The 14316-nt window shown below is 43.9% G+C and overlaps 1 protein-coding gene across 1 annotated transcript; it reads left to right on the top strand.

The window, feature by feature from the left end:
* Window positions 1–2611: 2611 nt before the first annotated feature.
* On the top strand, window positions 2612–10068 carry LOC118125220 (E3 SUMO-protein ligase CBX4). Its single transcript, XM_035183630.2, has 5 exons — window positions 2612–2921; window positions 3109–3152; window positions 3693–3758; window positions 6276–6342; window positions 7390–10068. The coding sequence occupies exons 1-5, from the start codon at window positions 2853–2855 to the stop codon at window positions 8878–8880; spliced, it is 1737 nt and encodes a 578-aa protein (XP_035039521.1). The 5' UTR covers window positions 2612–2852; the 3' UTR covers window positions 8881–10068.
* The last annotated feature ends 4248 nt before the right edge of the window (window positions 10069–14316 follow it).

The raw sequence follows: 14316 nt of genomic DNA, 5'->3' as shown, positions 1-14316 counted from the left end.
CTGTCATATCTGATCAATACAATGTGATGTGATCATGTGGTGTTTGGTGCAGGGGGGCAGCGGACAGGTGGCACGTCTCCTGATCGTCTGATAAACGCTTCGTGCACTCGAGCCTGTTTCTTTACACCAACACATTCCACCAAACCCCTCCAGCTCCCGATCGCGTCTCTGTCCCCGTCTCTCGTCGTTCATTTTGGGAATGACGCAGCTGAATCATGGCAGACAGTGCACGGCACTGCGCACGAGCCCGCGAACCGTGCCTCACACAGCAAAGACCGTGAACACCCATGGATGTGTAGACCCTCACTGTGCTTTAATCAAACGGTGTGTGAAGCGAACACACATGCGTGTCAATGTAGATTTCATGTGATATTTCTTGCGGTGTATTTGCGCTCATTGCCTTATAAGGACAGAGCATCGTGCCGCTCCGCAATAGGCCGAGAGCTGCAGCGCTGCTCTTTAACCCTCTCGCTGCTGAATTTTATTTGCTCCCACCGCCTGAAACAATGCGAGCACGGCACGTAGGCATGTGGGCATTTTTGATTCGAACGAAATGCACTGAAAACACATCCCCTGCTTTGGATCTGCATGTGCTAAAAGACAACAAACAGCTGGATGCGCGCGCGCTAGTGGCAGTTTAACATCTGGATGTGTGATTAATCCCCATCTCTCTGTGCAGTTATACCCAATTATTTCAGTCTTCATTCAGCTGCTACCGTGGCGCTGCCATTTCCAGACAAATCCCCAGGTTTGGTGCCAGAGCTCTATGTCGGGCCTGCGCTGGCTTATTGCGTTCTCTGCGCGCTCTCCGTGCGTAACTGCCAAGTGATACGGGGGGCCGGCTGGTGCCTGTCCTGTCGGGGCTCCGCAGTCAGAAATAACCACGCTGGAGTTAACCCCGGCGGGGCAGAGCATGCTGACCTACATCGGTCCGCCACACAACCGTGGGGGGTTCCCTTAACACCGTGAAAATCCAGCAGAAAATCCCCGCCACACGGCGCCGTCTGAAATGTCTTCTCTCTGTGTGACCTTGACTCAAAAGGATATGGAAATCTATTCATTGTGATGCGCATAACAGCGGCCGATTTCACCTTCATCCTCATCCTGCGTCCATCACCATAAGAGCATAATATAAGATGCGGATGTTTTCCCTTTTGCCCAGGACTCCCTGCGGCGGCTGAGGAGGCCTTGCGGTGATGGATCAGTGTCAGACACACGGTGCCTCTGACTGTGAGCTGGGCCTGTATGTGTGCAACATTTCGTTTTTAATATTAGTTGTGATTTAACTGCATACAAACCCAACAGAATCATGAGCCCTGATCATTCGGGGGGCTCTGTCGGTGAAGGACGCGGGGGGCGCACAGACTGAAAAGCCTCCACACACTAACACAGTCTGTGGCGGTTTGTCAGTGGAAATACAACATGAAGCCAAAGGCCCAAAGCTGCTGGATTCAGGTGTGTGAGCAGCACGTTTCAGGCCACAGCTCCGCAGAAAGACGCTCTCCTCCCCACCCTCCTCCTCCCTCCTCCTCCTCCTGCAGTTGCACCTCGCTTCACATCCAGGGACACGGAGGCAGAGGTGATGCCTTCAGGGTCCCGTCTCAGCTCGTAGTTTTCACAAGCACATTTATTCCCCCAATTGTTTTTAAATATTCTTGCTTTCGATAGGACATTGTAAAGATTATATGATCATATAATGATTTACACATGTGTCGTAATGAGTGGTGCTGATAATATGGTGCCATGAAAACCATATTATTATATGGTTTCCTGTCCAATAGCACTCAACCAAAGAGAGGCCTTTTTCTAGTGGTTTCATGCTGGAATCGCTGAATAAAGCTATTGCACAATAGGTTTGGTTTTTGTTTTATGTTACGTTTTCCTCATTTAAGTTTCATATTTTCTTATATGTCACTGATTGACCATTGTTCACTATTTACACAGCCTTATACCTTCATGTTCATGTTGTGTTGTAAAGGCTCAGTGTGTACAATTTTGTGTTGAAGTTGCATGTTGCAGCTGAACACCCCTCAACTCATCCTCCCCTTTCAAACGTGAAGGAAAAAACTCAAAAGGTGTTTAGTTTGTCCAGTTTGGACTACTGTAAAAAAACATGCCGGCCTCCATAGAGCCGACCCGCTCCTTATGTAAATATAAAGTATTTGAATATAAATCATTTAAATATAAAGGGTCCATTCTAGGGTAAAGAAAACAACAACTAGTACAAATTAGATGATCACACGATAGTGCAAAAATCACTGGGATTATTTTATATTCAAGATCCCTTTCACCGAAATCTTACACACTGAACCTCTACGCAACTGGATGCCTAAATTTCCTTTCGGATCCTTACAAAAAAAATGCAAAACGTTGCATGTCGTCTACATAAAAAGGCCCAACTATGAAATAGCCTACAGTGACAAAATCCATCAGAGGTTGTCATGGTTTCCATAATCCTGTTTTTTTTTTACACTTTAATTTATAATTTTCAACGTCCAACTCGAAGAATTCCCTCTTTTTTCCGACAGCGCCTGAAGTGAGCACGGGAACAACCCTCCTCCCCTCTATCTCCGCCCCCCTCGTGTGACGTCACATCCAGGGCTATTTGCATGAAGTGTTTTGTTGCTGCAGCTTCAACTCGGCTGCAGAGCGGGTGTCTCCGAGGGGGAGCGCAGGGAAAAAACAGGAGGAGCGGGGGGCTCTTGTGTCTCACATCAGAGGAGCAGAGGACGAGGACGCGGCCTGGCAGAGAGGAGAACGTGTCCGATATTCCAACAGCGCAGCGAGGAGCGGGGAGACAAAAAAGGAAAAATAAACCCAGACGAGCCGCTTCTCTTCTCTTGGATCGGAAAATGGAACTACCCGCCGCGGGAGAGCACGTCTTTGCGGTGGAGAGCATCGAGAAGAAGCGCATCAGAAAGGTTGGTGTGCAGAGACAGCGAAGGACATGTTTAACACACACCGTGCACACGGAGATGAGGAGGGGGTTCTCTCCGGTGTGTCCTTGTCTGTTTATCTTTCACCAGGTCATATTTAGGATGACGGTGCGTTGCATTTTGCTGCGTAAAGTGACGTTAAGACGATAATCCCGTTTCTGTCCGTTCACAGGGGAGGTTCGAGTATCTGGTCAAGTGGCGAGGATGGTCTCCAAAGTAAGTGCCCACACACCCCATATAGCAAACATCACAACCACTAACGCAACATTCACAATACAAATATGTGTGCGTGTGTGTGTGTGTCGAACGTGGGCGCGCATATATGGGCGGCTGCGCGTCCTTGCCTTGGCCGCTCGATGCGTTTGGCCTCGATGATGGATGTAGTCTTCCAATGAATGCTATCCCCAGTGTTCCAATTAGAGGAAGACACGTCTGTAATTGAACCCAGTGTTTACGAAATGTGTCTCCAGTTGAGTCGAGGCTCGGCCGTTGCACCCACCTCCCCCCACCGCCGTGCGTAAAAGTTACTCATGATTTATTACACGCGCATCCTCAGGGAGTGCAAGTGTCTCCATTTGTTGTTTACACATGTAGAACACAGGACTGCAAATATGAGCCGTGGGAGAATTCTAATGATCATAGGGTGGGAGTCTGTTGAGGCTCGTTGTGCAGAAATCATCAGCCATTGTTTATGAAAGTCATCCGCTGCTGACAGGCAGGTGTGTCCTCACTGTCCACATGTTCCTCTCTGAATAGATACAACACGTGGGAACCAGAGGAAAACATCCTGGACCCAAGGCTGCTTGATGCTTTCCAAGACAGGTAAGTGCAGGGTTGGATAAACCAGCCTCAGGTGTGGTGAGATCCACACAATACCAAGACCAAACCGGTTTAAATTGCTCCACCTATTCACTTATGTCACTTTCAGTCAACTATAAGGAGGAACTCTTTGTGTGTCTATAATGGGATCAAGGTATACACCTTGATCCCACTATGTGGAAACTCCAATGTACACAATCAACTGTCCACACAATGTGACAGTCATATTCAGTGCCCAGAGGGGGTTTGGATTCGGATTAACACCGGGGACATCAGTGGGTCAGGTTAGGGTTAAACTCCGGTCAGGGTTACCAGAGCAAACAGTGACACTTTGTCCAGCATCAACTTTTTGTCACCTGATAGTTATTTGAGTGTCAGCATCAGGTTATCATGCTCTCCCACCATGTAGTCACCAGATGCTCCTGTGTCCTCTTCCACAGGAGGCAGCAACCAATCACAACACACAATAGGCCACATATTATGGATCATTCAAAATTCCAAAACAAAGGATCTGTGTGGCTAAATGTTCAGACTTTACTCATGTGCTCTGTTTTTGATACAAATTTGATGACCCCCTCTCAACATGTGAGGGCGTTTAAAAACAGGCAGTGTGTAATGATGTTTCTGAAATGAACTTTTTAAAGTTCAAAATTAAATAAGGACAAGATTGTGAATATTATCCCTTATATGTTTGAAGGTCTTCCGCACTAGCTAGATGTTAAATGGCTAACCGCCAGCAGAGGGTAGGGACACATGTTAGTGGAGAAAACTAAATCCACTTCTTTGTCTTCATTAAAAATCCAGATGCTTTAAAATGCAATTGCATATTTCAAAAGTTTAACTATTGAACGTCAGATGTCTCCTACTTCACTTTTAATTAACTTTTCAAGTCAAGTCAACTTTATTTATAAAGCACATTTTAAAAACAATCGCAGTTGACCAAAGTGCTGCACAAAAAAAGAAGGAAGTGCAAAATGCTAAAAACAAATGGCAAAATAGGACAAAAGTGTTAGGATGTAAATAAAACAAGTTAAGGGCACCCAAAAGCATGCAAGAACAAAAGGGTCTTCAGTTTAGTCTAAAATGTGTCGACAGAAGGGGATCATTTATTTGTAAATGGCAGACTGTTCCAAAGCTTTGGGGCAGCTATACAGCAAACGCACAATCACCCTTTTAGCCTTTAACCTCGACCAAGGAAGAGCAAGGATCAACTGATCAGTGGATCTGAGAGATCCCTGAATGGAGAGGGGCCTGAGAAGCTTAGAGATGCATTTATGGGACAGGCCATTTAGTTCTCATTATAAATGTGTCAGAGGTGTCAAGTCTCCACATAAAACCTGTGGAAGTTGCATACAGGACCATGTTTGTGATGTCATAGAGTCATGATAGTACCTGCAGATTTTAACCTGAGATTTAAACTGAGCAGCTGATCCCTGCACACTCATCATCCTGCACGGTGAAGATCTAACCTCTGAGTGAAGGGACAGTAGGCGGAACACATTTTTGGAGTGGGATTTAAATTATGGTGCACATCTTTTCTGAAACTGCTTGTGATGTAGTGGAAAGGCATGAGGAAACGAAGATTTAGGTAAGCAGGGCACTAAATAGTAGCTTAGGAATCGCCATAAATCAGACGTTCATGCACCGTCTCAAACTCGAAGCCAGAGGAAATTCCTCATGTTTCTCATTAGTGAAGGGCCTTGTGTCCACAGTTTTCAAAGTGGGCTACCACGGTCAAATTAGCTGCCTAGCTAATTGCTAAATAGTCTATTGAGTGACTGAGCAGACAACTGCACATGAAATACACTGTAATTGAATTTCTTCAAAGCGCGGCGTGTTTAACTGTCACTGGCTTTTCTCAGCTCCTGCTTACAGAAACCTTTCAGGCGCAGGTCACACGTTAAAGCAAAACACGGCGTCGCTCTGCGTCTGTTTTTGCAATTACCCCTCTACCTCTAAAGGGGAGAGATTTTATTGAAACTAATTGCGTGTCTCTCCGGGGAGCCGAATCGTCTGAATGCCAGGCTATGAAAATACACGGAGTCGTCATTGTAATTAGATGTGATGGAGTAGGGTGGGGGAGGGGACTTACATCACTCCTGTCTGTGGTATTGAGTTACTGCCTCAGAGAGACTGTAGACTGAGGAAAGCTAAGGAAAAGTCAGAGAGGATGAGAGGCCTGTGTGTCCAACTGTGGACAGACATGTTACGAAATTATGAATTTTATTAGAGGAGGAAGGAAGAGCGAGTGTAATGTGATATTAAACAGTCGATGCTTTATAAACTAAAGGATCGAGAGAAAAGATAAATCCATGTTAATGAGAGAGAATGACTGCTCCTTTAATGCGTGTTGAATGACTGTCACGGTGCATCAGGGAGTGTAACTCCAACCTGTAACATGGGCTCAGTGTTTTCTAACTGATCCTGAGGAGGACACCCATGACGTTGTGTTGCCATGCAACGGCAACTCATCTCTGCGAGATGGTTTCACTGATTGGCTGCTGTTTTCCTGTCCCACAGAGAACGTCAGGAGCAGCTGATGGGATATCGCAAGAGAGGCCCCAAGCCCAAGCACCTTCTGGTCCAGGTAAGCAGTGATACTCAACAAGTCTCTTTGTTGTTGCACACACAGTTCCACCTGGAATCCCAGGAAATCCCAGGACGCAATGTAGACAAAAATGAATTTCTCCAATAAGGCAGGTTTACTTAGACGCTCCAGATATTTAATATTGCAGGCCACAAGGGGGACTAAAAGACATGTCAAAATTAACCAGCGAAACGCCAAGTTAATATCCTGAGTTTTGGCTATAGTATTGATCAAGCTCTGAAAATGCTGGGTCCTACATTTCCCATAATGCAACTCAAAGTCATCTTTTGTTCGAAGTGATGTGACAGTTTTTACAGCCTGAGTAGATTAGATAACTAATCTTCATGATTGATCGGTGGCTTTCCTCTTAAATTTAGGAGTTGGAACTGCATGCACTTTGAAAACTAAAATATGTATTACAAACATACATTTTATTATCTACTTGGATTTTTTATATGGACAGTTCCCTGACCTAACACTTGTAGCTCAAAGACTGTGAATTGTACATTTAGTGCATCCATCACCCTTCCAAAAGGCCAGGGGACCACCTCAGAGGAGTGTTTTTGTTCCTCTCAGGAGGGTGTTGGTGCTAACGCGTGGGATAGAGTCAATGACAGGACACAAAGCAGCCAGTGACATTCCTCCAAGCTGAGGTCACAGCCACAGGAGACACTTGGAAATATCACTGTGGTGCCTGGGCCGGTGGCTGAAAGAGCTACACGGGACCTGTAGGAGGGCTGTGTGAACATAGACCAAGGCACCTGAAATAAACTGCTCCCGTCCAGGCCTCAGAAGGGCCCCTTCACACATTCCAAGCACAGCTCAACTCACGGGCCCCAGTGAACCATGGCTTTTTGTTCTAGCTTGACACAGACACATGTATAGATACTGTAGACAGTTTCGCTATTAATCAAATTCTCTGCCCAGAGGGACACCCTTTATTTTAAATACTCATCTACACACAAGAAATCCCATAATTTGTCATGTAATGTTCATTAATCTTTATTTTTAAGGTTTCTTAACACTAATCACTGTTTTGTTGCACAGGTCCCTTCATTTGCGCGGAGATCCAGCATTCTGGCTGACCTCCACGAGGCGTCCCTGGATGAGGACAGCTGCGAGAAGTCCAACCCCATCCAGATGCTCCGTCCCCAGGGCCAACAGTACCAGCTGAACAGCAAGAAGCACCACCAGTACCAGCCGCTGTGCCGGGAGCGCGAGGCCGAGCAGCAGACCAACGGCAAGAAATTATTCTATCAGCTCAACAGCAAGAAGCACCACCACTACCAGCCAGACCTCAAGGTGCACGAGCCCATGTTTGCCAAGCCCAGAGACGTCAGAGCCCCAGAGCTGCCCAACAAAGGGTACAATGTGCCCCCTGTGCTGCAGCAAAAGTGGGTTCGGGACAAAGACTCTGGCTGCCTGACCAAAGTGAAGGATATCACTATGGAGCTGAAGAATCTTCCAGCTGACCTCAACAACCACAAAGAGCCGGAGATGGTTAAACCTAAAGAGGATGCTTCTACACAGTCTAATGGTGTCAGCAGCAGCAAGCTAAAGATCGTGAAGAACAAAAACAAGAACGGGCGGATTGTTATCGTCATGAGTAAGTACATGGAAAATGGAATGAAGACAGCTAAAATAAAAACCGGTGAAACTGCAGAAAAGCCGGGGCAAGAAATGGACATCAGCACAGAGAACAACCTTGAAAAGATGAAACTTGTCAAGAAGCTCGGCCTCATGAACGGATTTGCGAAAAACCCCAAAGACAAACCCGCTATTCCAAGTACTGGATTTAACGTAGATCGCCGAAAAGAAAAGGAACAGTCCCCCAAAGTGGAGCCAACTGCGACGGAACAGGATAAACATGTCGAGGTCAGGGGTCGGGGGCAGCTTCCAGCGGATCAGCTTTTACTATTGACAACCAAGCCTAATCTGCTCTCCCTGCCTTTGGATAGGGGAGTTCCCTCTCCACTGGACAAAAGAGGAACCCAAGGTGGATTTCAAACTCTAAAGCGACACCTCTCTGACACAGACTGCGAGGAGCATGGGAGTACTAAGAGGTTTTTGAGTTCCAGCAGTATCAGCGTTCCTAACATGGTATCTTCACCCGCCCAAAACATCAGCTACGACCAAAACGGACACGGGGGCCACATCGGCCTGCAGGTCTGTGGGTACGCAGATCAAGACGAGCCTATTGACTTGAGCATTGACAAGTCCAGGCCTAAAGCTGCAGCGTCCACAGCGAGCCAGCCAGCAAAACACACACAAGCTGAAACTCTAGCGCACACACCGGAGGAAACGCACACACAAGCTGAAACACATACGATAACGGACTCGCAACCAGAAATGCAGCGCCAGACTGAAACCCAAAGCGCTGCAGAGAAGGTGAGAGTAGACTCATTGTCTGTTTCTAACAATGACGAGATAAAAGAGGAGACGTTTCCCTCCTTCCAGCCGTTCCTCGGGAATATAGTGATCACAGACATTACGACAAACTGCCTCACTGTTACATTCAAGGAATACATAACAGTGTGATCCCGCTGGATACCAACTGTGTAACTGTATAAATGTATATTAGAGAGATTTAATTTAAAGATGCTTGAATGTACAAATGAACCGTTGATGTTGTTTTCATTTTGTAAAGTTCAGATAAAATAACTGAACTTTTATTGCGTTATTTGCATATTGTCTTCTTATCTTATAAGCTCTATCTGTTGTTATTTCTGGAGATTCTATCACATGCAGTTTCTAATTTTACGCTCTTTCAAACGTAGTTAGAAAGCAAAATTAGATCATAAATAGATGCCGGATCTTTAATTAAAGATGCACTTAACCCTTGTACATACTTTTCACTTTTCTATGGATGTAATTTGATTTATACACTCAACTGTCTACATCTCATAAAAATGTAGGCTATATGGAGAGTTTTGTAAGGAAGAGAAATTATATTGAATCATGGTAAAATACACTGTGCGGGTGTATGTGCGTGCGAGTGTGTGTGCGTGCGAGTGTGTGTGTGTGTGTGTGTGCATGCGTGAACAAGTTGACAGGTTTAAACAAGGATAGATGCTGCTTGGACAGATTATGCCATTAGGCGTGCTTAAACAAGCAGATGAAAAAAAATGAAGCGTCTCTTTGTCAATAAATGTGATTTGTGTTGAAAGGGAAGAGGTGATTATTAACGGTTAACGTTTGATATATGCTCCTATTATTTGGTCTCCATTCAATGTGTTTTCTGGGTCACGCATCTCAAGATCTAATATTGAGCACAAGTCCCTTCCATTAACACAGTTGACGTACAACCATATATATTTTCATGTTTTGCAGCAGTGACTAAAATAAAAACAAAAAAATAATAATATGAATTATATCAGCCTAATCTAATCTAACAGATTAGTACCACCACCTGGGGTTCCGTGATTCAGCTTTTTCCCATTCTCTCACACCCTGACACGTGTGACACAGATGGACAAAGTATAAAATAATTCATATTTTGTGTAACTAAACGTATGTAAAAGCACACGCAGGCTCTTGTCATGATCAGATCTGTTCCCTGAGTTCATTCATTCTTCTCCTTCCCTTTCAGCACTGTGTGGTATGAGGTGCATTGAACTGCTCTGTTGAAAACTGACCAGATGCACTTTTGATGTTTTCTCTGCAGACTAAAAAGTGAAGGCTTCCTATAATACGTTTTTGCAATAATAAAACTGTTTGCAAGTAAAATATGGAATGTGTCTCTTTCTTTATACTCAGTGGTGGAGGAAGCACTCTAAACATTTTACGATGTTACAAGATAAAAAGATTAAAATTTATTCAAGTAAAAGTACCTCATTAACTTTTTTTTCTCAGTAACTACTTGCTTTTAAATACATTTGAAATATTAAAAGTAAAAGTACCCGCAGAGTGTAGCCTATTCCCTAATGCAATAGTCTACTACTTCATTAACTGTCAAGTGTATATTTTGTTAAAGACTAGAAAAATACAAACTGTTAATTACCTGTTAGCGATCGGACTTGATGAGTGGACAAATTCGCCTCTAATTATTGATTACTTTTATATATATAATAATATAATAAACAATGTGAAAAGGTACCATAATGCATTGTAAAAATGTAGTGGAGGAAACGGTACAGATATTTGCTGATATATGTAGTGGAGCAGGAGAGAAAGGTACCAGAAAATAAATCCACTTAAGTATAGTACAGATACATGAAAAATTTACTTACGTGCGGAAATGAAACGAATGTGCTTTGTTACATCCCACCACTGTTTATACTTATATATCATCATAGGAGACCTCCCAGCTTGAGTCCTACATCATATGTGACCTTGGCCTCCTATAAGGAGCTAAAGATTTTAGAAGACGGCTGCTGTAATGATCTCACTAACCTTACTCCAGAAGTTGCTAAATCTGTACATGGCTCTATTTGTGGCTGTAGACTGCAGACCGTGAGGATTATTACAGAGCCTTACAGAGAGTTTATTTTCAGATAGGCATCATCTAGCCCTGCAGGCTGCCCAGGGCCAACTATTTGCCCCGTGTTTATACTGTAGCTACAGGTCAGTCCTGGTTTACTGCTACATATGGAGAGCAATGTGTTCCCATTCATTTAAACCCTGCACAACACATTAAATGGGGAAGCAGCTGTGCTACATGAATACATGTAGGTTTCATTGTGGCCTTCAACGCCACTGATCATCTTGTGAATGTAACATTAGAACCTCTTGTTGAGTAACTGTGACCTGCTACTTTTGAATTTGAGAATAACATGGTAAAGGTCTGACCACAGGCTGAAGAAATTCTGCTTCATGGTTGAACTAAGACTTAAACATGTCTGTGAGGTGGTTATTAGATCTTAGTCGACTCGGTTGAGGCTCATGGTTTTGACCCGAACAGCTGTTCATGTCAGATGAATAAATCCTCCTAACATACCAGGGGAGGCACAGCGGGAGACTGCGGGGCCTCTGTGTGCTTCACCTCCATGTTCATTTTAAAATGACATAACTCAGGATGTTGTCTCCATGTTTTAACACTCTCCTGCCTCTTTTCTCACATTTCAACCCCAGATTTAATTTCACTTTCTGTTCCCCTGGATAATGTGAATGAAAGCCCAGTCATCTCCTGCTCTGGTTTTTACACACAATCTGAGTGTGGTAGAATGTTAACTTTGTTACTGCCCTTGGATACATTGTTCATGGATCTGTACTTTACTTAAGTACATTTATTTTGAAGAACTTATTACTTTTACTCCACCACTGATCCAATCAGAGCAGGCAGCAGCATCTAATGAAGAAACACCTGAAATGGATTCAGAAGAGGCCGAGGCTCAGCCATAATGATGTGGTAGACTGTTGCATTATCTATAAATATCACTTATTATTTTCATTATAACAATCAGTCTGACAGAGCTTAAAATTCACAGGTGCACAACTGTTCCTGTCTCTCTCTCTTTTCTCTGCCCCTCTTCTCTCCCCTCTTTTCCATTCACCTTCTTTCTCTTCCTCAGTTTCTCACTCACCCCAACTGGGCGAGGCAGAGGGCCTCCCAAACTAAGACTGGTTCTGCCAGAGGTTTCATCCTTCTAATGACAGAGTTTCTTCTCCCCATAGGTCTCGACCTATGTAATTATGTAATCTACTTTGTGATAATGTATTTTGTAATGTGGTAAACATGAATTAAATTGAACTGAATTGAATTAATGAGGGTATGGGCTTCCCTCTACACTCACTCACTTTTACTCAAGTTAATGTGGTACTTTTACTTTCACCTGAGTAATTTTGTTCCCTGTTTATTTGTAGGCCTACTTTTGGAGTACCTGTTGTCTGTTGTGGGACCATATACACAGACTCTAGCTCTCGGGCCATTCCCGCCAATAAATGACATGAATGTGAGCACTGACAGAGAAAATGTCTCTCTTGTTCTGTGAATCAGCCGTCAGTGGGAACCCCCAGGACTACAGGCATTATTCTCAGTTTCATATGGTGTTAATAAACTGCCAGTCTGTGATTGAGCTACTTGTGTAATCCCTTGAAGTAACCAACATTTGTATAAAACCAGTTGATCCACCTTCCTTTCCTCATCCTCTTCTCTGCAGCTCATACTCAGTCTGTGCATGCATGGCTGAGTTATGGCCTGTTAATGTTTTCTGACACATTGGCTTTTACACCATAAACTCACAGGGACCATGCTTTTGATTTACAAAACCACACAGCTATTCATGGAATATACAGGCTGCTGGTTTCAGAGGGACATAATAGAAACTCTGAGCCATACAGTCCTCTACAGTAAAGGCCCTAATCACACCCGCACACACATTTATATGCACAGAATTATAAGAAAGGCCTAGACATGCCAGGCATGCAGATTTGAGCTCATAGCAGATTTCTAAATCCAGCCACACACCAGAGGAGTAGAGAAATATACAATCGATACAGCTGATTCCATGGCCTTTACCTCAGTGAAATGGTGGCAATGTACAAGTGCAAAAAGAAAACCTCCAAAATTGTGATCTCACATGTGTAAAACTCCTTAATATTGTTCCAATTAATTAATTCTGTAAAAGAAAAATGATCATATTTCACAAAATCACCATATATTTTCACCGTGTAAGTAGGTAAGGTAAATTTTCATAGCACTTTTTACAGAGAAGAGTCACAACCTACTTTACAGGGCTTAGGAAATATAATAATTAATCTTTTTTAAAGCAGGAAACAAACACACAGATACAAACTAAAATGACTAATATAGAGTCCAGTAAAGTCCATAAACTGACAGATGTGGTACACATAATTCGCATATGAGGAAATTATATAAAATAATGCATTAGTAAGCGGATCATTTACAGATTTATAGCTTTCCCTCTTTACTCTCGGTCTTTATAAAACCAGGTTAGGGAGTGTTGGGGCGTGAAAACAGCTGGATATGACAAACAGCTGCAGGGATCATGTTTCAGACCTGCTGGGCATCACGCAGCTTCATCCACTTCACCAACAAATCAACTGAGTAAACCTAAACTGACGCGGCGGTGACTGGTCCACGTGTGTGAGGACGCGGATGGGTCCACGCGTCAGGCCCAGGTCCATGTGTCTCAGCCACCGTGGAGTTAAATGGAGATGTGTCCTCATTGTCCATTCATTTACTGGACACACACACAGAGCTGTTGTCTGCGTCGATTGGACGTGGTTAGCCCTGGGAACCGGTAGATCATGTGGATGTCGGAATCCGAGGGAAGGAAGCCCATGCGTAAAACCAACTATATATATTTAGTTGCTTTACGGGATATTTGCAGATGGTTTTACGCATGGACGATGATGATCAGTACATGACGGGAATCTGCTCTCACCTTTCCATTACGTCCTTATTTCCTTAGCCTGAGTGATAATAATATAACACAGACAAAGAAAAAAGGGGAATGTCCTTTAATATTGTAAAGCTTGTTTCTTAATTCATATGACGAACTCCACACAATTGACATTTAATGTCCCATTCCAACAACAAGCTATGTGGCTTCATGTGAACGGGGAATTTCTCCGACCTCGCTCCACCATCGTTGCATGTGTGGTGGTCGGTTTTTCCCGGTTTGAGCTCTCACCGGGATCCCGCTTCTTGCCCGGATACAAGGCAGCCAATAGTGTTGTACCGGCGGCAGCGGCGCTGCACTGCAGGCGCGCCGAGACCAATCGCATCCAGAGAGTGAGGAGCTGCACCCATCACACGCACAGTGTGTGCACCGAGGAAAGGATGCGCTGAGGAGAAATTAAAAGATGGAACATGAGTACAATATTATATATCTAACACACGTCTTCATTCATTAAGGATGGGTTTAAGAACAAAGATGTAGGATTTGCAACATGCACCTTATCAGATAATTCAGGTGTTTTTCATGACAACCTGTACACCTTAAACTCACTATAAAACCTAACATGACATGTTTGGTCAGATGGATTCAATTTCTACTCATTGGCATTTCC

The sequence above is a fragment of the Hippoglossus stenolepis genome, chromosome 2 (assembly GCF_022539355.2).
Source record: "Hippoglossus stenolepis isolate QCI-W04-F060 chromosome 2, HSTE1.2, whole genome shotgun sequence".
In the NCBI taxonomy this organism is placed as follows: domain Eukaryota; kingdom Metazoa; phylum Chordata; class Actinopteri; order Pleuronectiformes; family Pleuronectidae; genus Hippoglossus; species Hippoglossus stenolepis.
The sequence above is the reverse complement of the archived record's forward strand: the minus strand, read 5'-3'. Positions and strand labels throughout refer to the sequence as shown.

Coding starts and splice junctions, on each gene's coding strand:
- LOC118125220 (XM_035183630.2), top strand. CDS start 2,853: ATGGAACTACCCGCCGCGGGAGAGCACGTCTTTGCGGTGGAGAGCATC. Junction 3,153..3,692: donor TGGCGAGGATGGTCTCCAAA/GTAAGTGCCCAC, acceptor CTCTCTGAATAG/ATACAACACGTGGGAACCAG. Junction 6,343..7,389: donor CCAAGCACCTTCTGGTCCAG/GTAAGCAGTGAT, acceptor TTTGTTGCACAG/GTCCCTTCATTTGCGCGGAG.